Source organism: Monodelphis domestica, chromosome 5, assembly GCF_027887165.1.
Source record: "Monodelphis domestica isolate mMonDom1 chromosome 5, mMonDom1.pri, whole genome shotgun sequence".
Lineage (NCBI taxonomy): Eukaryota > Metazoa > Chordata > Mammalia > Didelphimorphia > Didelphidae > Monodelphis > Monodelphis domestica.
In genome coordinates, this window is record NC_077231.1 from 101,176,765 (window position 1) to 101,203,847 (window position 27,083).

The following is a 27,083-nucleotide window of genomic DNA, read 5'->3' on the forward strand; positions in this document are numbered from 1 at the left end:
AATGATGGAGGGAGAGAGAGAGGGGAGAGAGAAGGTGGGGGAGGGAGGGAGGAAAGGATGGAGGGAGAGAGAGGGAGGGAAGGAGGGAGGGAGAGAGAGAGGAGAGAGGTGAGGGAGGGGGGAAGAGAAAGAAGGGAGAGAGAAGGTGGGGAGGGAGGGAAGGAAGGATGAAGGAAGAGAGAGAGGGGAGAGAGAAGGTGAGGGAGGGAGGGATGGAGGGAGGGAGAGAAGGGAGAGAGAAGGTGGGGGCAGGAGAGAAGGAAGGAGGGAGAGAAAGAGAGAGAGGGAGAGGGAGAGAGAGAGAAGGGAGAGGAGAGGGGGAAAAGGAGAGAGAGAGGGAGAGAGCGATGGAGGGGAAGAGGGAGGGAAGGATGAAGGGAGGGAGGAAAGGAGAGACAGAAGGGCAGTGAATCCTGGCTCAGTAGGGCTGGCCCCTCATGTATCTAATCTTGGCAAGTGCCCACCCCTCCCTGCACCTGATAAAAATGAAGAGGCTAGGCTGGACCTTGAACATCTCTGGCATGTTTCTAGGTCTAAGACCAGGGGATGGGGGCAGGGGGCAACCATCTGGAGCTGAGAGGAAGAACGGGGTCAGAGGAGGGTCAGCCCAACCAAAAATGGGAAACAGGGGTTCTCCATCACTTGGAGAATGGTATGTGGCTGTTTATCGCACCATAAGGAATGATGAACAGGATGAGTTCAGACAAACCTAGAAAGATTTCTACGAACTGATGCAAAGTGAAGTGAGCAGAACCAGGAGAATGGCATATACAGTACCAGAAATAGATGTTGATCCAACTGTGAAGGGCTAAGCCATTTTCAGCAAAGCAAGTTTCCAAAATAATCACAAGGGAGACTCACAAAAGTGCTGTCCACAGCCAAAGAAGGACCTGTTGGGTCTGAGGGCAGATCAAAGCTTCCACTCAACTTCCTTGGGGAGATTTCTATTGTATGGGTGATATGTGTCTTCTATGGTGACATGAGCATTACAGAAATAGCTATTATATGAAAGTGTATATCTATACACACACACAGATACGTATGTGTATATATAGTAGAAGTGTGTATATATGAATAGTGTAATATCAGTTATATATATATATAAAACCGATATTACACTATTCATCACCTCAGGGACAGGGTGAGAATAGTGGGGCAGAAAATCAGAACCCTAAAATGTCAAAAGCAATTTTCAAAAATTGTTTCTACATTTAAAGTTTTTAAAGTAAAAACAATACAGCCTTGCCTAATTCAGAAGATTGGACTTAAAAGAACCACAAGGGCTTCTGAGGTATCTACATACCTGGGAGCAGGGCTGGGGTGGGGGAGGTTGCAAAAGTTATCACTAAGGTCCTTCCCAGCAGGCAGTCTTGGCATTCCATTCTGAGGCCCTTCCTAGCTCTGACATTCCCTGTTCTAAACTCCATCCCTGCTCTCGGATTCCTCTAACCCCTCCCAACTTTGAAACTGGGGCCTAAAGAGGTCACATGACTTGTAGGAGGCCACACAGCTAGTAAGAAACAGATGGCATCGGACTCCAAACCCTGTGTACTTTCCTGTATACTACATTGCCTTAAAACCAAAATAACCCACTAAATCTGTGCCAAGTGCTTTCCTCCCAGCCGTCTGTGAAGATGGCAATATGATCACTTCCATTGTACAGACAGGGAACTGAGGCTAAGAGAGGCAGTGATTTAGCTGAGGAATAAAGCCAAGTATCAAAAAACAGTATTCAGCCCTAAGACCCCTGACTTTAAAAAAAATGAGTGATTTCACTTCCCCCATCCTCACTTGGCTGTCTCTCAACAAACACAGCAGTGATGAACCAACCAATGGGCAAGCATTTATTAAGCACCAAAAACTACACAGAACAAGTCAGCCCCAAGGCCAGAATAAGGGTTCCAAATACTGAGGTGCAGTGGGAGCAGCCCTGACCTCGGTTTCTGCCCCAGCTCTGCTGCTCCCTTGAATTCTAGGACAAGGTCTTTTGTTTCTTCCTTGTAAAAAGGAGTCAGTTGGAGGGGATGATCTCTGGCTAGGGGCCTCTTTGGACTTCTCAGACTGGGGCTCTGCTGCTCTCTGGCCAATTAGAAAGCTCCATTGAGGATTTCTAGCTCAAACCACTTTTCGTTCAGCCCCCCACACTCCACCCCTACATTTGGGTCCCAACGACCTCCATGATTGAAGGAAAATCACAAAACTTTTATTGGCACGATTCAGATTGTCTCCCCAACTTCCCAGTGTTCTTGAAACTCTTGCCTTGGCCTGGAATTCTGAACTTTTATAGCTAGAGTGGAGAGAAGGGGTGGCGCTCCTAGATCGTTAGGATTGATTTGATCCAGTGGCCTTATTTTTATAGATAAGTTTGTGACTTGCCCAAGGTAGCAGGTAGACTCTCATACAGTCCAGTTGTGGGCCAGAACCATAAGTACCAAACCACCAAATCCTGCTGGGACATGTTCACCTCAGCTTTCTGCCCACCATTCAAGAGTCAACTAGAATCCCATCTCTTTGGAGAAAGCCTTTCCTAAGAGACTTTGGGCAACTCTTCCCCGCCCAAGGCCTGGGTTTCTTCATGTAAAAGAAGGCTCTGGACTCATGGCCAACCCTCTCAAAACTTCCAAGCCATTCACAAACCTAGCCACAGGGAATGCTCAAATAAGAAAGCAACACAGTTCTCGCACACACTTTGTCTTTTAATAAGGGGGAATCCATCACATACACAAGTAGAAACCTAAAATTCAAGGAGGCCCTACATCAAGGGGGCAGTTCAGAAATATTTTTAGCAGGAAGGGAAGTCTGTGTGGAGGTCAGGAAAGGCATCAAGGAGGCTCTGGACCCCAGCATCCAGGCAATTGGGTGTTTTCGTCACAAAAAAAGGAGGAATCACCAAGCCTGGCATTTGGGGCCATAAATGGCAGAGTATTGAAGCACATGCTGGCCCTGCCACTAGTGACTACCAGTCCTGTCATCTGACATCTGGAATTCGGCATTATTGAGTACATGTGGCTCATCTCTCCAGGAAAGGCAGTGTGGTCCAAAGAGAAAGCTCACTGGCCTGGGAGCCAGACTGGTTAGTCCTGTTCTGATGCTAATGGTCAAGAGATAGCCAGCCAGTCACTTGACCTTGTGCTCTCTGAAAAAATGAAGAGGCTGAACTCTATGATGTCCAGAATGTCTATTTTGTGGCCAAGAAGCTCCTCGAGGGCAGTGATGTTGAGTGGCTTCTCCCTCTGTAGCCCCATCAGGTGTATCAATGGTCTGGGCACTTAGCAATGGGAATCCTCCCCACCAAGCACTGACAAACCAGATGGACCCCCTTGGGGGAGAGATGGGAAGCAGCATGTGCCATACAAGTTAAACTACCCCCACCAGCCTGACCACCATCAGCCCAAGAGGCTTGGAAACAGCCATACTACCAGCCCAGTGCCCTCTGCCACCAGTCCAGGAAGCTGTCCCTGCGCATGTCCCCAGGGACAGCTCCTTCTTATAGGGGCTTCAGCCCTAGCTCCAGAAGACCCAGAAAAGAGAGCTCTTATCCCTAAAGTCCTTAGTCAGGCAACAAAAAATATTTCATTACTGAAAATTACATTAAAGATGAGGCTGATTATCTGCTTTGCCCCTGCACTCTAAGAACCATGGGATGTGTCCATCTGACCTGCGGCAGATATTTTCCTTCTGTGTTCCTTCCATTAGAAGGGGAGCTGGCCTGGGATTTGTATCCCCAAGTGCTTAGCAGGTCAAAAGAGCTTAATAAATGCCTCATTCATTCCCTCAAAGACTGCTGACTACTTCCAAGGAAGACTGGGGTATGTGTGGGGAATGACCAATATTCTGGAAAGCCCCAAGGTTCCTTTCACCTTGGACAGTCCCATTGCTCCAGTTCTGCAAGGCTACAACCCTGAGGTGGAAGAGAGGAAGGGTTCCCTTCAACCTGGGGTGTTGGTAGGCCAGGCAGGCAGCCACCTCAGGGTGCAATGAGGGATCATTGACTTTTAAAACCCACAAACTTTAAATAAGAAATTCCACTCTAACACAGTGGGGTTTATTCTCTGGGCCAATTTGCCCATGTTACAGTGAAGGCTCACAGCTGGCCTTTTCCAGGCCTGCCAGGTTCTTTTTTGAGGAAATCTGGGTCTCCCGCTTTCCCCTGGCCCGATCACCTGCTCTGTTCCCTATTAGCCCCATCCCCAGCTGGTTTGGCCTTTGCCCACTGCAGCTCGAGACGCCACCTCAGGGAGCAGGGGTCCCAGCCAGCGGTGCGCCACCTCTGCCCACGCACCCAACTGTCTCCAAGATCAGACCTAGCCGAACCTCAGGCTTCAGAGGTCTCCATCCCCCACTTGTTACAGCATCCTGCCAAAGAGCTGGGGAACACTGTGCAGGCCCAGCCTGATGGGAAGGATTCACCTGAAGGATTTCTTTGTAGCGATCGCAACATTTCCCAGGAAGAACAAGAGTGAGGGCAGCATCCTGGAGGGAGGTCTCCTGAGGTATCGCCGCCGGTGCAAGGGATAGTGGGCAGAGGGGACCAGATGGGCATGAGGACAGAGGACAGCAGCCAGATCACAGGGAGGACTAATGAGAAGGAGGCAGCCGTTTCCCAAATGCCCCGGTTCTGCCAGCCATCTGCTCAGTCTCCTGGCTGTGGTCCCTGGGCTCTCTGGTCGTCCCACAGAGCACTCTGAAGTCAAGGGTTGGAAGACTTGGTTTGGTCTCATGGCGTGACCTTGGGCAGGTCACTTCTCTGACACTACTTCATTGCCTGGAAGATGGGAAGAGATCCCTGCTCTGCTTCCCTCCCAGGGCTGGTGTGAGGCAAGGACAGGCCATGCACATTAAGGCAGGGATGCTGCTGGCCTGAGCCAGAGAAGGGAATACAGATAGGAGGGGAGGAATGGAAGCTTTGTTGGTTTCCCTGCTGAGGGGGTGGCCCTAGGGGAGGAGAGGACTAAGAGCCCATTAGCTCTTGTGGGCCCCCATCCTGAGGCAGCTCCATGCTCCTGCTTCCTTTTAATGGGCTGCCACATGCCTAGAGGCAGGAGTATGGGGATGAAAAGGGCTCTGGAGCCCCGGGACCCGAGGGGGTGCTGGCCAAGGCTTGGGCACCTTGCTCACACACTTCCCTCCTATGCCTTGGCCACAGCCATTACCCCTCAGTCTGTCATCCCATCCTCTGGAGTTGTTCTCCCCTTAGGAGGCTTCTCCGTACCCTGCCACTTCTCCCTCATGGGTCAAGGGAGCAGACTAGAGCCGAACCAGGAGCAAAAACCTGGCCCGCCTCATCAGCCCCCGGCCAATGGCTGAAGAATTCTAATCTGGTGACTTGGGTCCAAAAAGGAAGGTGGGTTGGGGGGAGAAAAGAGAAGCCATTGTAAGGAAGTAAGCACCAGTGAGGCCCGTGAGACTCTGCAGACACTGAAGGGGGCATCTTCTCCTCAGCCATGCCCACGAAAGGAGGAGAGGCGCCTCCTGCCAAGAGCCAACGCTTCCAGGGTTCAAAATGGTGCCCTCCACACAGTTCCCATAGAGATTTTATGTTTCTGGCCCACCCCCAACTTACCGAAACTCCTGAGATCTAAGTGCTGGTGAAGGTGCGGAATTCACCACTACAACCTCCTATGTCCACCCCCCCACCCCATCCCCAAAGGCCTTGCAGAAGGAGCTGTCTATGCTCCAGCTCAGGCCTGGCTTCTCAAGCCTCCGAGATGAACGGGAACCTTTACTGAAGAACAGGGAATGGTGGGAGGAGGGTTAGGCCCAGCCGGCAGCAGAAAAGGGCCATGGGCATAACAAAAGGGAGAAAGAGGCCTGCAAACCTCTCAGCTGGGGCCTCCTCCTGCCAGGGAGGGCAGAAGGAGTGGGGATGGGGTTCTGGGTGATGGAGGCCAAAGAAGGCTCCATGAAGAGGCTCTGAAGAAGGACCACTCCGGACACCATGTTCCTCCAGGGGAAACAAGGAAGTCTGTGGCAGGCTGGCATCTTCCCTTCTGGAGATGGGGAGGAGGGAGGCTGGGCAGAGGCGGTGACAGGAGCTCTGGGGAGGGCCCACCTTCTGGAGCTACCTCTTTTCCAGCTTCTGCATTTGCAGGCTGAGCGACGTGAAACTTGCCAAGAGGTCTGTCACCTCATCCACCTGTCAGAACCAAAGCAAACTTCAATAAGCCTCAGTTTCCACCTCTGCAAGATGGTGAGAATTTGGCTTGCTCGAAAGGTAGAGGAGAAAAACCACAAGAGAAGAGATGGGAACACACATACTCCTCTTGTAAATGCCAAGTAGAATTTCCCCACCCCCCTCCCCACACACTTCCTGAGCCCCAAGCAGCTTTCTCCTCTCAGAACCAAAAGTCATTTCCTTCTCACCCCTTTCCACTCTAAAACTAATTCCAGGCTCCTCATTTCTGAGGCCCTTGAGCATGTGCCTGGAACAAAGCAAGTACTTGGTAAGCCTCAGCCCGCATGGAAGGCATGGCTTCTGCCACCTCGCTTTCCTACAGCCCATCAGCCACCACTCAGCTTTTTTTTAAACGCTCACCTTCTGTTTTAGAATCAATACTTTCTATTGGTTCCAAGGCAGAAGAGCAGGAAGGGCTAGGCCAGGGGGTCAAGTGGCCTGCCCAGGGTCACACAGCTGGGAAGGTTTGAGGCCAGATTTGAGCCCAGGACCTCCTGTCTCTAGGCCTGGCTCTCAAGCCACTGAGCCACCCAGCAGTCCCCTCCACCCCTCCAAACTGTGTTTTAACAGAGCCTGACTTTTCCTCGACTTTAGCAAAAACCCCCAAACCATCTGTCCGAGGGCACACACAGGAGGGCTGTGCAGAGCCAGTCTGGACATTTCTCCAAGCCCAAAATGCTTGGCTCCAGCAGGACTAGATGCAGGGCTGTTTCCGGCAGCCTTGTGCCTACGGGACGGCACGGGGCGGTGGCAAGAGCCTAGCCTCCAGCCCGTGCCCACCTTACCTGCTCTTTGGTGCTCGTCATTTGGAGACGGGTACACAGGTCATCCAGGCGATCCCGCTGCTCGTGCTGGCCCAGGCGTTCCAAGTACTCTCTGAGCATCTGAATTATCTGCAACGACAGGAGGGCAGGGGGTAGGCGGCAGGCTCCAGAAGGCTGGGGAGCAGGCAGAAGCCACCTCTCCGTCAGGAGGGGAAAGGGACAACAGAAGAGTCTTGGCTGTTGGCCCAAAGAGATGACAGGGCACAGAAAAGAAGCCTGGGGGACAGTTAGGTGGCTCACTAGCTTGGGAGCCAGGCCTAGAGCCAGGTCCTGAATTCTAGTCGGGCCTCAGATACCCCCTAGCTCTGTAATGCTGCTGATCACTTACCCCCCCTGCCTAGCCCTTACTGCTCTTTTGCTTTAGAACGGATACTTATTATCAGTTCTAAGACAGAAGGGAAGTACTCTGATCCTCACAGCAGCCCTAGGAGGGAGGAGCTATTATCATCTCTGCTTTCTAGTTGGGGAACTGAAGCAGAGGTGAAGTGGGACTGGCCTAGTCGGTTCCTGAGCCTCCATTTGAACTCGGGTCTCCTGCCTCTAAGCCCTTGGGCCACAAACCAGATGACTACTTTTCCCTGAGTTCATGGTTCATTTTATCTTGATTTTTTAAATCTTTACCTTCTTGGGACAGATACTGAGTACTGGTTTCAAGACAGAAGAGGGGCTAGGGAGTGTCTGAGGCCAAATTTGAACCCCACCTCCTGTCTCTAGGCCTGATCCATTTTAAGGACATTGCCTTGTGACGCCATGAAGTATTGGTGCCCAGCTGGGTTGCAAGTGTCGTGACCCTGCCACCAAAGGAGACAGGCATCGAGGCAGGTCAGGGAGGGTCTCCAAGGCCAAGCAGTGGCACAAAAGGACCAACAGAGGCTCACAGGGCCCCTAACCACACAGCACCTGCATTACCCTCATTAAGAGCTGGGGAACCACCACAGGCCCAGTGTTAGGGATCCAGTCTCCCCAAGATAAGCACTGACCCTCTGCCGGCCTCTGCCTTAGTTTCCTCCACTGTAAAATGGAGGGTGATGACAGCATGTGGCCCCCAGAATTGCAGTGAGGATCACAGCGTTTAGCACACAGCAAAGGCTTAATCGATGCCCCTGTTCCTCTCTCTCTCTCCCTCCCTAAGAATCGTTATGGAAAGAGCCCAGCTCTGCATCAGGAGACACAGGGTACAAGTCTGCCTGCCAGGAATCCTTGGGTTACCCTGGAGTTATTCCAGACCTCATTTTCTCACCCAAAAAATGGCTTGATGAGAACTAGGTGACACTCTGCAATGCTGCACTGGGTCCTTCATCTAGGGAGTATGAGATGATGGTAGGGCCTAATCTGGAGCCCAGAAGCCTATGGTTCTTCTCCATCTCCCCTCAGCTCTCTTATTGGGAGCCCAGAGCAACCACGGAGCTGGCTGGGGCCTCTCTTGTAGGCTGTCAACCACTCTTTATCTAAGACAAGGAGCCAGACAAGTGAGGGAGGGACTGGTGACAGCCACCTTAGTGAGGGGGGCACTTCCCTCACAACCCCCTCCCTCTGTTCACTCATGTCTCCACACCCACACTGGCTCCTTTCCTTAGCCCCCTTTCCCCTTCCTCTCCAACAGCCCACTGCACACTCTCCTTAGCTGATTTCTAGAGGCCAAGCCCAGCTTCTCCTCTCCTTGCATTATGGGTGAGAACCTGCCTCTCATGGAAAGTAGAGGACCACAAATAGTTTCTTGTCTTCCCAGTATCATCTTGTGGACCCTCTGATGGGAGCCCAGAGTGTCTGAAGGCCTCTGGATCTATCCTGAATCTTTCTCGGCATGGTGGGGACAGATCCCAGTGGCAGTAAGGATCACCCCATTAGCGGATTCCTGGCATTTCTCATAACACTTCATTCTCCTCCAAGAGCCTTCATGGTTCCAGGCTAGCCCTAAACCAGGAGCACACAATATGGGTCCAGGCACCTCCCTCACCTGTTTCACCTCCAGCCGGACGGCTTCCAAACACTGAGAGTGCCCCTCCTGCAGAATATTCAACTTTGACTTGGCAAGGTGCAAGGGGGTCCTGCCCGCTCGGTCTAGGGCATCCACCCGGGCCCCTGGGGAAGAAGGAAGGGAAGAAAGAGAGCAGGTGAGGGAGCCGGGACGTACTGGTGAAAGAGGAAGAAGAGTCAGATAGGCTTGAAAACATTTTACCTCCTCGGAGCAGCGTGGTGATGACAGGAACGTGATTAGTACAGGCAGCTGTAGAGGCAGACATGGGACATGTCAGGAAACCACCAAATGGTCTAGATCAATGATGGTGAACCTATGGCATGGGTGCCAAAGAAAGCATGCAGAGCGCTCTCTGTGGGCATGCATGTCATCCCCCAACAGAGTTCATTACTAGAAAGGCAAAGGGATTCAGGAAGATTTGCTCCCCTCCCCCTCTCCACCATACTTGATGACATTTTTCATATCATCTACCCCTCTGCTAAGCACCCCAATGAGGGCACTTTCTCCTTCCCCTGTGTGGAATAAGGTGGAGGTATGAGGAAGGGAGGGAGAGGAGAGTGGGCAGGGCATGCTTGGCACTGGGTCTGGAGGGGTGGGGGCAGAGCACAAGTCTCTAAAAGGTTCGCCATCACTGGTCTAGATGTTAGGGTGGCAGAGGTCTCATCTTTCTGGGTACATGAACCTATCTGAGGCCCCACTTGTATAATTATAATTTTGAACCCCAGGACTCTCTCCCAGCATTCCATTTTCCTTCTCACATTACGTGCTAACATAGGGAATATATAAGCTTTGTGTAGCTCCGCCCTTGCTCTCTTTTCTCCTGATTGCAGCTGGTGAAAGGTGGCTTTATGCCAGGCAGGAGAATTTTTCTCATGTGGTTTTTTACTCAGGTTTTTTTATACTTTTGTTCTTTACTTCTTCTACTTCAAGTGATTGTTAATAAATCTTATAAAATATAATACTTGGAGTTATTAGATATTCACTTTAACTACCTATAAGGATCTGATCACTCTCATCTTGCCATTCAGAAACTTCATGGATTAGCGATCGACTGGAAAGCCAGGACAGGAATATAGAGCTAACTCTTTGGGCAGGAGAGACTCAGTGACTTTCTGTCCTCTATGCCAGGAGCACAATCTGAAGGTAAGGGTACACTCATCTCCTCGGGGTCTTTTCTGTCAGGGCTCAGAGGAGCCGGGGCATCACCCAGAGAGATCAGGAACCATGATGAAGGCAGATATGGTGGCCTCGCAAAGCCAAAGACCCTCAGGCTATAGGCCCCACCTCCCATTCCCCTGATACTGGTACGTACCCAAATGCAGAGGAGTGTTCCCCAGCCCATCTCTCTGGTTTGGATCAGCCCCGTGGTCCAGGAGCAGCTGCACTACAATGAGGAAGTCCCAAAGAAGGCTCAAGGAGCTGAGCCCCTCCTGCCTCCTGCCCTCCCTCCTCCCACTCCTCTCTCCAGGGGCAAGGATGCCCACTTTCTGGATTGCATTAGTGCTGAGGGATCCAAGTTCTAATCTCAGCTCTGTGACCTCTAAAAAGTCCCTTCCTCTCTCTAAACCTGCTTTCTCAATTATAAAGGAAGGGCTTGAACCCTCTGAGGTCCCTCCCAGCTCAGCAGCTATCTACCATCATCTAATCCAGCTCATTTTTCTCTCCTCAGCCAGGCAGAGATTTCCCAAATCTCAATTGCAGAAGCAAATGGAACTACCCAGTATCTGTGCCTAAAGGGGAGGGGTCAGAGAGTCCAGGGATCCAAATCTCCCAATTTCTCCTGCCTTCATTCAGCTCCTAAATGAAAGGAACCCTGTGTGCTCACTGGAGGTCAGTGAACACAAAGGGGCCCCCAAGAGAGGCATCTGGCACTGTTTAGAAGCCGTTGACATAGAAGAGGCTTTGGGTAAAGGAAGGACCTGGCTAAGGGTCATCCTCATGACAAAAGGATGGTTCTGGCTCTCTCTGGTGCCCAAGGAAATGATAAATGTAGGGATACAGGCCAACTGTAGAATGTGCAGGTGTGGAATTAAGTAGAATTCTTATCTGTTTAATAAGCTTAAAGTACTTGTCAAAAGTGAAAATAGCACTTAACATGTAAGTGGGGGAGAGAGGAAGAAATCATGCAGTACTAGTGCTATCTCTCTCATGGTGTCCTGAAAATAAACTGGGACCACAGGTCTAAAAATATCTTGAGGGAGCAGCCAGGACGCTCAGTAGATTGAGAACCAATGATGGGAGATGGGAAGTCCCGAGTTCAAATTTGGCCTCAGACACTTCCTAGCTGTGTGATCCTGGGCAAGTTACTTGACCCCCACTGCCTAGGCCTTATTGATCTTTTGCCTTGGAACCAATACACAGAACAGATTCTAAAATACAAAGTAAGGGTTTATTGAGGGGGAGGGGGGAGTATCTGAATGGAGCATACAGCATTCTAGCAAGTCTGCTGAGTGTCAAGGGAGAAACTCAAAGATGGAGAAGGTTTGAGCCCTTCTTCAGAGAAGCATAGGGTTATGATACCAGTGATGGAGCTAACTAGGCATTTGGAAACCCAAGGTAGAGTCTGGGGGTAGAATGAGCTAGGCTGAGGTCAGCAGCTTCAAGAATCTGAATACATCCTTAATTCCAGGAATGGGAAGCTTCTCCTGCCATGTGCTCAGCAAACTGCTTTTGACATCCTCCTCCTCCTCTTTGATGTGTGAGGATGGGAGAGCAGAGCTGGGGAGAATGACAGTCACAGCTAACCCAGGAGGAAGAAACCTCAACCATCTCTTAAGCCTAATCCATTCAATTCATAGAAGAGGGATTTGAGGCCCAGAAGGGTTAAGGGACTTGCTTGCAGTGACAAGGAACCCAGGTTTCCTGATCCCTACCAGAGCCCTGGACAAATAAGAGCTGATGGGTTAAGTTGATGTTTCCAATCACAACGTACCCCAACTTTAAGAGGCATCTCAGGGCAGATACTGTCCCGACCTGGGAATGAGGAGACCGAGATTTTGCATGCATCTCTACCTACTCACCCACCCAAAGTGCAGAAGCACCAGGTCCTACTTCCTCCTCCTCTTCCCTCCCATCCCCCTACCAGACCTTTTTACCATTCCTGCTCCATCCCGACACTCACCAATCTGGTCATTGCCGTTACAGGATGCAAAGTGTAGAGCTGTGCGGCCTTTGTCATCTGCTGTGCATGGATCGACCCCATCTTCCAGCAACTGCTGCACTGACACCACCATGGGAAGAGAAGGAGAAAAGAAAGGGAGCATGAGCGGAGCATGAGGCCAGGGAGAAGGGGGGCTGTTTTGCACCAGGAGGGAACATCAAGAACATGTTCTCCCCTTGGATCCCAGCATTATTGAACAGGGGACTTCACCTTGTCTGTGACCAGAAGAGCCCAGGGCAAAGCTGTGGAAGGAAGAGGAAGAACAGTGACTGCCTGGGTTGGCTGCTCTTTGGCTTGTGCCCCTACTCCTGCCCACCCCAGGAAAGGCCAGGGTGGAGCTGGGAGAGCAGGGAGAGCACTTCACAGCTCTCAGCACCCTGGCTAGCACCAAGCCCAGGATTCTGTCCAGCTCTTGCTATCCCCAGGTTTAACCTATCCTGGCCTAGCACAGCCCACATCTTGCCCTAAATCAGGGTGAGCTTCTGGGCTATAGAATAGGGGCCTAGATGTGAAGCCAAGCTCCATTCTAACACTTTTTAGGAATTGGGCTGAATCTCCAGGTAAGGGATGACAAGGGATAGATCAAGAATTAGCCAAGTGTCAGGGTATGCTCCAGGCAGGCAGGCAGGCAGGCAGAGACAAGGGCTGGTACAGGCATGGGTTCCTTACACAAACAAAATCAGAACATCCCTGAGGTCATTTTGTCCAACCTAGACCTGAACAAGAATTTTCTCAAGGACACATCCTTCAGTTTTGGCTTAAGACCCTAAGTGTCAGGAAGCCCACCACTTCCTGGAAGTCCAGGCCACTATGGGTCAGCTAGGAAGTTCTTCCTGATGTCAAATCTAAATTGACATCTTTGCAGCTTCTAAATTTCCAAATGCTTGAAGAGACAGTTGTCAATCACATCTCCCCAAAGTCCTCTTATGGCTTGTGAAGATTGGATTTGGCTCTCCCCTGATTGTAACAAGGAAGGTACTTAGCTCTTCCTCGATTGTGAAGATTTAAATTGTAACATATCTATTTTGGATGTTAATCCCCATAAGTGTAAACACCCTACTTAAAAGTTAAGTATGAAGATCTGCCTATTTAGATCTAATCACCAAAAGTGCAAATATCCCACTTAATCATGACGTGGGAGATCTGTGACCCACGTGTGTGATAGTGGGTAACGAATCAGAATTGACTAACTGCCTTCTGATCAGTCCTAGAGCAAAAGTGTCAGCCGTGATTGGTAGACACATGGAATTAGGGGAAGTGAGGCAAGAGAAAGAACTGGGATACTTGAAGTGGAACCTCCTGTGAAAGTGGAGTTCTTCATTTTTTTTGGAAGTGAAGAGTGAGGAATTCTTCATGCTTTCAAGTTGAGGCCGGTAAAGAAGGGCAGAAGGATCTGCTGTTAGACTGACACATAGTGAGTGAAAGGCTGACTTAACTGCTGGATTTTTTCTGAAGAGACTTCCCCAGGTCTTAGGCTATGAGGGCTGAGGCCTATCCAGTTGAGAACTAAATTCCCCTGCCTAGTTTTTGAGCCAGGGGCCAGAGATAAATTACTTAGTGCTCAGGCTAGATATCTTACCTTATCCTCTCTCTGATTTCTTACTTCACTCTTTCTACATTTTGTAAATAAATATTTTTGGAATTAATTAAATTCCTGAAGACCATACTCTTAAACAATAAAGTACAACCCTTTAAAAACTAACCCCATTTCTCCTTACAGGCTAAATACTAAATATGCTCAGCTCTACAAAATGCTTTATATATTGTCTCATTTGTCCTCTACTACACTGTAAGGTAGGTGCTATTATCCTGATTTTATAGATGAGGAACCCAAGCCTAAGAAAGGTTCAGGGACTCTCCAGGGTCACAAAGCTAGTAAGTAGCTGGGCAAGTTTGAACTTGGGTCTTTCTCAATTCAAGGCCAGTATACTGTCTATCCACTGTGCCACTTAGCTGCAAGGGAATTTGGGGGTAAAGGACCTGTCAAGGTGAGTCAGATCAGGCCCCATATTTGACCAGTTTTGAAGGAAGAGTGCCCAGTATGATAAACAGTCTTGGGTTCAAATCTAGCCTGACATTTCTTAGCTGGGTGACCCTGGAGTCACTTAACCACCAACTGCCTAGCCCTTATTGCTCTTCTGCCTTGGAATCAAAAACCAGTATTGATTCTAAACCCTGTGTTAAAAAAAAAGACCTTAAAGCGCCAAAGTAACTTTAGCTCTTATTATTGTAGAGTTTGTATCTACTGATGTGTGTAATATGCCATTTCCTTTATATAGAGCCAAATACATTCTTTGGGGCAGTTAGGTGGTGCCAGAATGCAAAGAATGCCAGGCCTGGGTCTAAAAGACCCTTCTGGTTACAGATACTTTCTAGCTTTGTGAGCCTGGGCAAGTCATTTAACCTCAGTTTCCTCGTCTATAAAATGAGCTGGAGAAAGAAATGCCCAATCACTCCAGGATCTCTGCCAAGAAAACTCCAAGTGGGGTCATGAAGAGTTGGACATGACTGAAATGACTGAATTATGAAACAGCTCCATAAGGACAAGGCTTCTCATTTGTGTTCCCAGTGCTTAACCCAGTCTCTTGCACAGAATAGGTGCTTAATAAAAGCTGATTATCAGTATCTCTTGAAAAAATGGCTCAGGACTGAGCCCCATGCCTACTTCTGATCCAGTCTGACCAGAGCTAGGCTTGTGAGGCCTCTCAATGCAGCCTAAGAGCTCACTCTTTCTCAAGGATTTACTTTATGCCAAGTGCTGTCCGAGGTGCTAGGAACACAAAAGCAAAAATAAGGTCTCTGGGGAGGAAGACATCCACACAGAGAAAATGAAGTCCTAACTCTAGAAGGAGGAATGTCTGGCAGTCGGGAGTGCTTCAGGACACATTTCCCTAGAGGAGGCACTAAGTGGGGCTCTCAAGGAAGCCAAGGACTCTATGACTGGAAAGTGGATAAATTAAAAAACCCATGGTGTGGGGGCAGCTGGGTAGCTCAGTGGATTGAGAGCCAGGCCTAGAGACGGGAGGTCCTAGGTTCAAATCTGGCCTCAGACACTTCCTAGCTGGGTGACCCTGGGCAAGTCACTTGACCCCCATTGCCTAGCCTTTACCACTCTTCTGCCTTGAAGCCAATACATAGTATTGACTCCAAGACAGAAGGTAAGGGTTTAAAAAAAAATTTAAAAAAAAAAACCCATGATGTTCCAGGCACTGTGGATACAAAACCAAAGCTACACATTCTGCCCTCTTGGGAGAAGCTGATACACGTGGCCAGGCAGGGACACTAGCAAGCACCAGCCAGCACATGGGGAACTCCTCTCACAGCTGTCGCCCCAGATTTTTCCCAAACCTCTGGCCTGAGACCTCAGGGCCCAGGTCAGTCCTTATCAAGCCTCCTCTTGAATGCCTTTCTCCATCTCTGTAAACCCTGGCAAAACTTTGAAGTCTTGGTTTAAAAGTCCAGCATCCACGAAACCTTCCCTTTAAAGTTTTAAAGTTTGCAAAGTGAGGAAAAAGAATGTCCTTCTCTTGAGTGTTACACTCATCCTTCCAAGAAGGCACTACAGAACCGTCCCCATTTTACAGATGCAGACATCAATGTTCCAAGGGGTTGAGTTCCCTCCCCAGGACCACACTACCCACAAGCTAGGTACAGAATCTGGTCAGGAATTCCTGACTCCAACCCAGTGTTTCTTCCACTAGCCCAAGCTGTTTTAGACTTGGGTTCGAGGGTCCCCTCCCCTCACTGTAGGACCTTGTATAGTTGAAACTGCTTAACCTTGGCTGCCTTCCTCAGGTGCTATGAGGACCAAATGACACTAAATTGTCAGGCCAGACCTACAGAAATGAGGGTCACTGGGCAGAGATCTGATAGGTGTTTCAGGTCCTGCCCTGGTCAGCCTCCCTTTCATCAGACTGGCTCTTACACAGTAGGAAATGATCCTTTATGACTTTCTTGAATTTAATCCTCAGGCACAAGTTCTTCTCTAATGCTTCTTGTGGTCCCAGCAGTGGCCACTGGTTCCAGAGTGGCGATGGGATGGCCTATGTGACATTTCTCTGAGGCTCTTCCCCAGAAGGAGACCCCAATAGGGACTGGCTCTGCAAGACCCTCTATTGAGGCCTGGTCAGAGAATGGAGTCTGTATCCACATTAGGGGGAGTGTTCTCCAAAAATCCCACGGTAAGGGCAATGAAAGCTAGGTTCTTCTGAAGCAGTGAAGCCAAGTACTGATGGGCCCAGCAATGGGGAGCAAGTGACAAGTTGTGAGATGGGCTGCTCAGCTTCCAACCACTACAGTGCTGCCTCAGGAAGCTCCAAAAGGCCAGTGCCATTCCTCATGAGGCATACTAGTAATAAGATGGTTGGGAGCTGAGATCATTCTCTCTATTCTCACTAGTGGAATGACTCGGGGCCTAGAACAGTAATGTCATTTAAATAGTCAAAATGTGAGAACTGAGAAGGACCTGGTGAATAGAGAATATCAGAGCTGGGAAAGGCCTTAGAACAGGGAATGTCAAGGCTACGAGGGATCTTAGAACAGAGAATGTTGGAGTGGGAAAGGACCTTTAATTTGAAATGTCAAAACCTCTGGGGTTTCAGGATTCAGTGTAATTTGTACAATGTAATTTTCAAAACAGAATTATTTGGAGGAATTCTTTGGTTTGGACCTTTCTCAATCAAAAGAAGGATTTTTCGCTTTTTTAAATGTATGCCACAAAATTGGTTTAATTCCCATCCCCCTTTAGGATCTCTGAGGTTCTGGTCCTGATTTCACCACTGTGTGACCTTGCTTAACCCCTTTGGGCCTCAACTGCCTCATCTGCAAAATGATTATTTCAGCTTGGAAGCTATAAGACTACAGGACAGCATAGTACTTTTAAGAGTTCCTCAAATCTCTCTTGTCCAGCAACTTCTAATTACCTGGTAGAATGCTGGACTTGAGACAGGAAGATGGATTTGACTGCCCTGGACCCTTCCTTTCTCCTCTCCATGTAGGAAAATCACAGCTGGAGCCATTAGCTCCCAGGGTGCTGGTGAGGCTCCAATGGGTCCCCCTGGTAAAGGTCTTGAAACTTGAAATGCTTTAGAAGTCCCTTATCCTCATCTCTTGCTTTCTTTTGGTAGAAAGGTAAGAGGAAATGTTGCTTCCAAGTGCAAACAGCTCAGGCAGGCTCCATGTCTCCTTCCTAGCAAGCAGTCAGGGCCAGTGACCCTACATTCTCACCTACTGGAAAGGTTCACAAATATCCCAGCACTTGCTGAAAAGTGAGTTTGTCTCCCTCCTAGAGGTTCCCTATTTCTCAAAAGAATGACATCAACATTCTTCCTTTTTTTTTTTGAGCAAAATTGCCCTTGGTTCAGCTGAGCCAAAGCCCTCTCCTGACCAGCTCCAACTGTCCAGTCTTCTTCAGGAGACTTCTAGGATCCCTGAGGTGAGCAGACACTTCAGAGAAAACTCACCTGTTTCTAAATCATTGGCATTGGCAGCTTCCCGAAGTCTTTTCAAAGCTGTCAAGAGAACCCGAGACAACCAGTGTCAAAAAAAAATATCCTAGGAAGGGGAAAGAGGGGCATTGTTTCTTAAATAGCCAACCTGGGAGAAGAGCAAGGATACCAAAGTCAAGCAGATGCTCCTTCAAAATAGATTCAAATTCCTTCTCTCCAAGTGGTGATTTCCTAAACTCTGTAGAAGGGTCAATCATGACAGCCCCCTCTGCCTTTTCTTTAAAAAATGTTAAAAGGATGAACCGTCTGGCTCCATTGCAACCCCCCACAGGTCTCCCAGTTATTTTTCCAGAAATCCTGTGGCCTAAAGGAACAGCTAGGTTACATACACAGTAGAGAGAATGCTAGGCCTATGGTCTGAAAGTTCTGGGTTCAAATGAACTCAGACCATTCCTAGCTGTGTGACTTTGGGCAAGTTACTTAACCCCCCATTGCCTAGCCTTTACTGCTTTTCTGTCTTAAAACTCGTCCTACCCTAAGAAAGAAAAAAGGTCTGGGTATTGAACAACAAGCCTGGGCTTACAGGGCTATTGTGAGGAAGGGGCTCCAGAAATGCAAAATCCTATACAGAAGCATTTTGATGCAATAAAAAGCACTGTCAAAGGAACTGCATTCAAATCCTACCTATGGTGCTTAGGTACTACCCATAGGAGTGTAAGCCAGCCCCTTCACTTCCCCAGGGCCTCAGTTTCCCCCTCTGTAACACAAAGACATAAAGGGGCTGGGTTATCATGGTTCCTTCAAGGCCTACAGAATGATTCTTTTGGTTGTTGCTGGGCAGAGAGAAAAGGATCCCAGGATGAAGGCTTTTGGTGGTGGGTGGTCTCTCTAGAGCCAAGAGTGCTCTCTGGTGGATGGCCGAGGTAGGGGTAGGGGAAGGGGAAGGGGAAGGGGAAGGGGAAGGGGGTGGGGCTTTCACCATGTGATTTCTGCTAATTCTGGAAAGGGGTGGCGGGTGAAAACCTTTATGGATCCCTGGTGTCGGGAAGGGAAGGGAAGGGGAGATAACCCACTGGCAGACACAGGGGTCTCTGATGAGAAGAAGGGAGGGCCTCTCTCAGGAGATTTGGCCTTGGAATGCTGGCTGGTAGTGGGGGGGGGGGGGGTCCTCCTGACCCTAGGGTCTAGGAATTGGGGAGTGGGAGGGAGTCTTCTCTCTCTCCGCCCAGCCCCCGCCCCCTTCTCGGTCTAAGAATGGGGAGGGTCCCCACTGTCCTACCCCAGCTGCCTGGGAATGGGGGAAAGGGCTCTTCTCTCTCTGGGTCCCACCCCCGGCCCCGCCCCACTCACCATGCACCTCTTTGCCGGTGGGCCCCAGGCGACGATGGGGCCTGGCTGCTCTCCGCAAGCGGCTGGGCCGCAGCTTACCGCTCCGCTCGTCGTCCGGGCTGGGGCCGGGGTCGCACTGCCACAGCTCGTGCAGGAGCCGCAGCGGCGCGGACGCCGGGGTCGGGGCCGCAGGGCCCAGGCCGCCCAGCACCGCGGCGAACCCGCCGAACGAGAAGCTGCCCTCAGGCCCCGCGCCGCCCTCTGCCCGCGCCTCCCATGCCCCGGCTCCGGCGCCCAGTCCCGGACCTCCGCCAGGGGCTGCCATGGCAACCTTGCAGACCCCGGCCCCGGCCACAGTCACCGCCGCCGTCAACGCCGCAGCGTCAGCACCGAACGTCACGTCAGCCTAGTTCTGGGGTCCTGGCCCCGTTAGCTTTCAGGCCCGGGAAGGAGCAGCCTCTTGGACCAATCAGAGGCTATCATTACCGAACGGACGAAACCAATGAGACAGAGAAGGCTAGGTTTCGGATTATGAATTGGTAGTGGCAATCCAACAGGCAGCTTCATAGTCCAATCAGAAAGCAAAGCGGGCCACACGCCCCTTGTTGAGGTTGAAATGTACTTATGCCTTAGCCAATCACTGCAAGACTGCCACAATCAATCACAAAAGAGAACTGGAAGGAGTGAAATGGACTCTTCAATAAGAAATTTAAATCCAACTTGGGTTGGTGGGAGAGGGGTTGAGCCTATGTGAAGGAAGTGAAAAAAAAAAATGAGCTTCCGCCCTGTAGGCAGGAAGGCTTGTAGGAACTTATGCGCATGTTCGGAAAGAGCTTCCGCTAGAAGCTTCCAAGGGAATACGTTTGAAAGGGCGAAAAGTGGAAGAGAGGAGAGGAACGTGTGTTCCAGAGTTGAAAAGAGGAATCTTATATGAGTTGGGGTGGGGAAGAGCAGAAGCGCCCGCTTCCCCGGGACAGAAGTCACCAATCAGAATAAACATTTAAGTGTGTGGATATTAATATGTGTAAATACACAACACGTATATTTATTAGTCATATAACAATATTAAGTTAATTATATATACTTACATTATATATGAGTATACATATATATAATTCAAATCTGGCCTTAGACACGTTACAGCAGTTTGATCCTGGGCAAGTCATTAACCTCTGCCTCAGTTTCCTCAACTAGGAAATGGGAATAAATAACACCTTCCCAACCCTGAAATAGTCAATACTATTAGGATGTTACAATACAAATAGATTAGAAGGGGATTAGGGAAGAAACACAAAGAAATACCATTTAAATATTTTTATTTGGCAGTGAGGAGGGAAGGGAGAAAGGAAGAAGGGATAAGAGAGAAATATTAACTTCTTTTACCCAATAAATATATATACTATCTGACTTACTCTATCTAATCTCTAAGTTATCTAAAGACAAAGTTTATCAGGGACCAGTATTTTATAAAAGAGTCCTTGGTAAGCAGAAGTCAAGAATCCCAGAAGATATGTTCACAGATGGTATTTCCCCAGTTGTATCAGTTTCTCAATCTCAGAAGACTGAAGCCACAGCCAAAGATATTCACAGGCCTGTAACTTGAAAGATAATCCTCAAACTGCTTCTGAAAACACACCCTTCTTCTCCCTGGTTCAGAGAGACTGTCAGTTGCTCAACTGTTCCTCAGGGGTTCCACTTCACCAGGCTCCAGGAAAGATTCTGATCTAATGCACTTGTCAATCTTTCTTATGCACTAAGCAACCCCCACCCCCAGATTTGTTTTTGCTTCTAATTTATTGAGGCAATTCAATTCTGGCAAATCATCTCACATCCAAATCATCAAGATGCCTTCTCAAAATTATATTTTGCATTTTGGCAAATTAATTGCTATTTCTATTTTCACAAGCTCCTTTTTTTCCCTGAAGCCAGAAAGAAGCATGAATATCTGCAACTGTGCTCAGTAAAGACCCTTAAACATCAGACAGAAAACTTTAAACTGAAAGAGCACTTGCTCCACCCCATCCCACTTTGTTCGTTTGGACAAAACTATGATATCACCTTCCCTTACACTGACAAAATAAAATTTGTCATTCTGCCAGGAAGAGAATGGTGGAAGCCTCAGGGTGCTGTTTATATGCAAATCCCATAAACTCTACTTTTAGTAGTCCTATGGAGCTGTAATACAAGCCTTCCCACCCCACCCCACCCCAGAAAAGGTCTATTTCAGCCTTTAACACATTCCCCTTCTAGTTTGGAAATACACATTAAACAGATTTTATTTCAGTTACAAATTAAACTTGTCCTGAATTAGGAACAAAGAAACTAGACCAAACTTGGAAATTTTTGAAACCTTTGGCAGAAATGTTTTCACTTTTGGCTAATCAGACTACAGGAGAAAGTCTAGCATAGGATTTACACAGAACATGGCTAACACAACCTGTGCTCTAAAAAACAATCACAAACACAATTACTCTTACATAAAAACTCAGAGCACAAGGTCTTTTACAATGGTTCTAAATGCCCTTTTCAAGAGACATTACCAGCATTTTAGAAAGAAAAATATCTAACCTAGTGTTGATGCTGAGGTAGGCTGACTTTGTGGGTTTTTTATTTGGTCCATCCCATCTTCAGGAAAAGCAGGTGAGTTTGACAGACAGGAGGATTCCACACTGCAAAGAACTCACTCTCTCCTTGGGTTGGGTAGGAAACCAGGGATTCTCCTATGCCATGAAGGTAGCATTGGGAACCACTGTCTCCCAAGGATTCTCGATTGGAGATCTATCCACAGGTCTCCTCATGCAGTTTTAGCTTACTTCACTTACACAGTCACTGGCCATCACTCATGGAAACTTTTAAGTCAAACCAAATTGCTTCTGCTGTTAATCTCACTGGGGAAGAATTTTGAGAAAGCCAAAGAGTAGGAAGGTTCAGACCAAAATCCTACTCTCAGCTCTGGTAATGATCAGACAGAAGTGTCCCTTCCTTTAAGGCATGGGGTTCCAATATCCTGGCCTATGTTCTGCCTTTCCTAAATCTGGGAAAGTAGGTGTGGTGCCTGCCAAGATGAGTAGACACAGGCTTGGTTAACAACTAAAAACTGTCTTCCTGAAAGAATCAGATTGATTCTGTATCATTTTAAAATTGATTTTATTCACAGTTAATTGATTTTGTCTTGTAACTGCCTAAGTTATGGTTCTTTATCTCTGAACTTAGATCAGAAATTCAGCTGGCCTATAATTAGTTAAATTTAAAAATCCAGTTCTCCTGCTAATCACTCCCATTCTTGCTTAAGGAAATCTGTTATCCTTGGAAGATATGGGTAAATATTAAGGGATCTGTCTTTACACCACTAAGCTATCCTTCAAGGATGTCTAGTTTGCTACCCAAAGAAGTCTGGTCTACTATCTCTAGCCTTCCAGGTAGGTTCAAACAATGATCATTTCTTAATCACAAGAGGAAAAGAAGGGGTTATTGCCATCACCTTTTTCCCAATTTCCAACCAATTGTATTGTCCCCCAAGCCTCATCTTAGTAAAATCATAGTGATTTTACCATTCCTGATGTGGAGCAATCTTCACCAACTTGGTTCCCCGAATTATGAGGTCCTGTTCTTTGTTCTGTCCCCCTCATTCCAGGTGTTAGCTTTGTGTTTATTGGCAAATTCATGGTTTACTAATGAATTTATCATGCTCATTACTTTTTGTCTCAGTTTACCTTATTTTAACTGTTTCACCTCCCTAGAAGTATCCTTCCTGTAAAGTCTTTCCAACAGAAAAACAACCACTTTTTGTCACCTTTTATGGGTTTCAATCTGGTATCTTTCTTACAAAAAAAAAAAAGATGACATGAGTAGGAAGGGTACACAGAGCACCATGGGAAGCTATTAATGTTGATCAAAATTTTGCCTTATGCATATTTCAACTCTCCTCATTGTATAATGACTATCAGCTCCGTAGTAAGGGATTTCTAGCAGGGCATAACAAGGCAGGCTGACTGCATGGGATTCTGCAAACAAGATTCCACAGAGCAAGGACTGGGTCAACATTCTAAAGCACTGAGAAGCAGAGAGGCAGTTGGGGACTGACCGTTGGGAACTGAGAGTTGCCTCTCTGTAAGAAGACAGAGAGGGAGTGGAAGCGTCTCTCTCTGAAGGGAAAAGACTTTGGAGCTGCCAGGAAATTGGACCATCTTGAAGGAGTGGTTGAGTGAGAGATTACTCCACACTGGTGGACAGTGTGTGTGTGTTAAACCTCATCCCCTCCTGAATCCTGTGAGGACTCTTCATCCTGAGACTGCTGTCTGGATCAAAGAAGGACTCTTGGTTGTGAAATTTCTTTGGGCTCCTGTTGTCTTTGCCCCTACAAATCCCTCTCTAACTTTAATCACTCTTTTAATTAGTTTAGTATAATTTAGAAAGTTTAGAGTTTTGATATCTGTGGTGGTGTTAGAAGAAGTAAGGTAGTCCCTGATTCCCTTCCCTTCCCTCCTCCTTTTAGCTAAATAAACTTTTATATGTATATATAGCTTGTTTAACCCTTCCTTTTAACCCTCCAGCTCAAAGAGAGTCACATCAAATTCTGACACCAAACTACTGGGGAATTCTCTCAACCTCTTAGGAGAAGTATACCCAGGCCCATGAGTGAGGGCCCCATGACTAGGGGTCAAAAATAGTAGTGAAAGGAAAAGAAATTTATAGTGTGTGCTAAAGAAGTATGTTGGATTAAGAGAGGCTTCAGTTTCTTAGGGTGTTCTTTGGGTCTTTATAGCTTTTTTTTTTAAACCTTAACTTCTTTTTTAGAATCAATACTAAGTATTGGTTCCAAGGCAGAATGAAGTCACTTAATAATGACTTACCTACAGTCACACAACTAGGAATGGCATTGGCATTGTGCCCCCAGAAACTCAGGTAAACTATTATCAGGGAAATTCCTTTGCTCCCTTACTGGCACTGACTCCCAACCCAAAACATCGGACCCTGAGAGGATTATCCTCCTTGGATTGTCCCATTGATTTGAGATGGACAAAGACACCCCTCATTCATCTCCAATCCAATTCACCTCCAAATCATGAGAACCACCCCCATGCCCTCAGGCAAACCTTCCCCCAACCCCTTGCTCCAGAGTCACTTCCTTGCTGTTTAAAGAGTATAAAATCCCCAGAATTGATGTCCTCTGGGGGACAGCTTTTCCACCCATGCTATTCCACCTAGGAGGCAGGCTTCCACCTATGCTGCCCTCCTGGCCAGATTCAACATTACCTTCCAAATCAATAAATTTCTCTTTTTATTTTGAGCTAAGTTTCGGAGTCTTGCATTCTTGCAAAAGGTATCCTTCCAGAACACCAGGGGTTCACCTCTACACTCCACAACAGGAAATGTCTGAGGTCAAATTTGAACCCAGGACCTCCTATTTCTAGTCCTGGCTCTCTATCCACTAAGTCGCTCAACTGCCCTGTTTTTATAGCCTTTTAGATCAATTTGGACTACACACTTAATATGGTATTCAAAGGCAAAATGGAAATAAGGGGACATGTAAACCTTGGGATCTCAGGAGTTGCCAAAGGTCAAATTTGTTCCAATGGGATAATGTTTTCTCTGTAAATTAATCTATCAAAATATCCTTTTGGGGCAGGAACTCTCTCGGACTGTGGAGAAAATCTGTCAGGTTCATCTAGTTATTTGCCAATAAGAAGGAAAATCTAATTCAGTCCAGAGGGTCTATCTCTGTAAATACAATATTGTAGTTGTTTCTCTGGTCTCAGAGGTTCCTTTTCTGGGAAATGGATATTTCCCCCAAATTCATAGTACAGGGGTTTATCTACATCCTCCATATATCTTTTTTTTTTTTAACCCTTACCTTCCATCTTGGAATCAATACTGGGTATTGGTTCCAAGGCAGAAGAGTGGTAAGGGCTAGGCAATGAGGGTCAAGTGACTTGCCCAGGGTCACCCAGCTAGGAAGTGTCTGAGGTCAGATTTGAACCCAGGATCTCCCATCTCTAGGCCTGGTTCTCAATCCACTGAACTACCCAGTTGCCCCATCCTCCATATATCTTAATAGACAGTTTGAGTATTAAAGGGCAGTAATTTCTTGTTTTAAAAGAAAAACTACCCAAGCCTATTTCTTTTCTTTGCTTCTGGACTCAACATTTTAACCAACATTCTAGGGCAGCTATGAGTACAGAATCAGAGACCAGTAGTGAGCACCTGGCTCCTTTTTCCAAATGAGTCAGCATTACTGATGGGGGTTCAGAACTCAGGAGATCTTATCAGAACCACCAATTCACATTGCTTTCTATATTTAGCAACTACTAGTCTCTACATGAATAAACTGGGATAAACTGCTACACCCAGGGGAGAAAGAAACTGACTACACATGATAAAAGTTGAGGTTTATTGAAACTACAAAAGAAAATGACTTTATTAAATGTTTACTACATATCAAGATCTAGGGATACAAAAAAGAAAATTGAGATAAATTCTCAATTTCTAATTAGAAGACAAAACAATTGTGAAAAGTGAATCAAACTCTATCAATCAGCAACTTTTCAATTAATCAATCAAAAACTTAAGTACCCCTACTTAGTACCTTACCAGTCACTAAGTAGGAGAGTTCACAAGTCACTTACTAGAGTGGGTGACAACTCCAGAGGCCACTGACCCGCCCCTGGGCAGTGCTAGCAAATTGAAAGACTGTGATTGGTTCCAGTAAAGTGGGGGGAGTGATAGGAAGTGACATTGAGAAAACTGCTTTAAAAAGGCCAACTTGAGGATTCAATTCCAGAATAGATGAAGATACCCAAAAGTCCCTAGTGTGAAATTGGCTACTGATTATTGATTAATAGTTAAGAGTTTTGTTAATCATAGCATTAACCATCTTAACCAAGCTTTCAGGCTTAAATTCAGAGCATTCCAATAAGCAACCAAAGCAAGTAGGCCATTTGAGGAAAATGGATGAAAGATGATTCAACCTGGTCCAAGGATGTTTTCTTTGAACTGGGTTCCACTGATACAGAGAGTGGCAGATTAGGGTCTTTCTGGAGAATGTTCTGGGAAGATGATGACTAACTCTATGCCCCCCTATTATCACAGACTCTAGAAGATCCCTTTCTAGAAGATTAATGCAGGGTTATCTGGTGTGAGGCTTTCCAGAAGATGTTGGCTAACTGTGGTTTCCTGTTGTCATGATCGGTGAAGATCCCTCAATTAGATGGTGTAGTTAAGAACAATCACTATCTTAGTTTAAGTCTGTCACTAGACCCTACCTAACTACTAAACTGTCAAAAAAAATGCCCTAATTGTATTGGGGATCTTTGGTTACTGAGGGATCATTAACCTCTATTATAACTGCTAGCCTTACCAATAAGTAAATTAAGCTCAGACCTTTTGTGCCTCAGTTTCTCATTATCACAGATTTATTGAGCCACCAAGAAATAATGGTAAGGCAGACAGCTAGATCCAAGGGTACTAGGGAATATAGGATACTAGTCTGAAGCTAGTAGAGGTCTCAGGTCAGGTAGGGATGAAATGACATGCTCTTCAGGTCTGTGTCAGGAACCAGGGCACCCTGGGCCTATCAGAGACCCTAGGGGCTTACAGACTCTGCAAAGGAAGGGGTGAAGAGAACAAAAGGGTAGTTCCCCCAAGGGCTCCTAAGACCCTAGGGGTTCATAGGCTTAGTGGAGGATATGAGGGTAAGGAATGGGCAATATAGTTCCCCAAATGGCTCCAAGGATCTTAAGGCTTCCTATCTCTGATAAACTAATGGGGTGTGGGAGTGCTAGAGATTGGAGGAATAACTCAAAGGCCCATTTCAAGGTGGTTGGCTCCTAAGCTTTACCTTTTTATATAAAATGGTCCCATCTCTGGGACACTGGCAATATTTTAGTTTTCAAGTTCTATGGGATTGTAGAGCAGTGATTTGCTTAATGGGATCTAGGAATCAGGCCTCCCCACATCTTTTCTCCACTTAGGAGGCAACGTCTATTTCCCATAGGGACCAGGGGGCTACCCCAAGCCCTAGACTACTTCATGTGTTCACATGGCCTGATGGGAGCCTTATCATGATTCTAGAAACAAAATCTTCCCAAGTTTAAGCAGGTGTCAACATGGAATCTAGAAGTCCCCAAAATTGTAACCTAGTAAACCCCCAGTTTACTTAGCTAGAAGGTGA

General features: G+C 47.4%; 1 protein-coding gene across 4 annotated transcripts; it reads right to left on the reverse strand.

Annotated features, from left to right (window-relative positions):
• Window positions 1-2,675: 2,675 nt before the first annotated feature.
• On the reverse strand, window positions 2,676-19,515 carry ANKRD54 (ankyrin repeat domain 54). 4 transcript variants are annotated; one of them, XM_007506222.3, is made up of 9 exons: window positions 18,935-19,460; window positions 17,600-17,647; window positions 12,348-12,379; window positions 12,099-12,192; window positions 10,290-10,361; window positions 9,179-9,226; window positions 8,957-9,081; window positions 6,961-7,068; window positions 2,676-6,136 (listed from the first exon to the last, which is right to left on the reverse strand). In XM_007506222.3, the coding sequence occupies exons 1-9, from the start codon at window positions 19,236-19,238 to the stop codon at window positions 6,062-6,064; spliced, it is 906 nt and encodes a 301-aa protein (XP_007506284.1). In that variant the 5' UTR covers window positions 19,239-19,460; the 3' UTR covers window positions 2,676-6,061. The 4 variants fall into 4 exon arrangements, with proteins under 4 accessions (XP_007506284.1, XP_007506285.1, XP_001381549.2 ...); XM_007506223.3 differs by lacking the exon at window positions 10,290-10,361 and having other exon boundaries at window positions 18,935-19,515; XM_001381512.5 differs by lacking the exon at window positions 12,348-12,379 and having other exon boundaries at window positions 12,099-12,197; window positions 18,935-19,430.
• Between the last annotated feature and the right edge of the window lie 7,568 nt (window positions 19,516-27,083).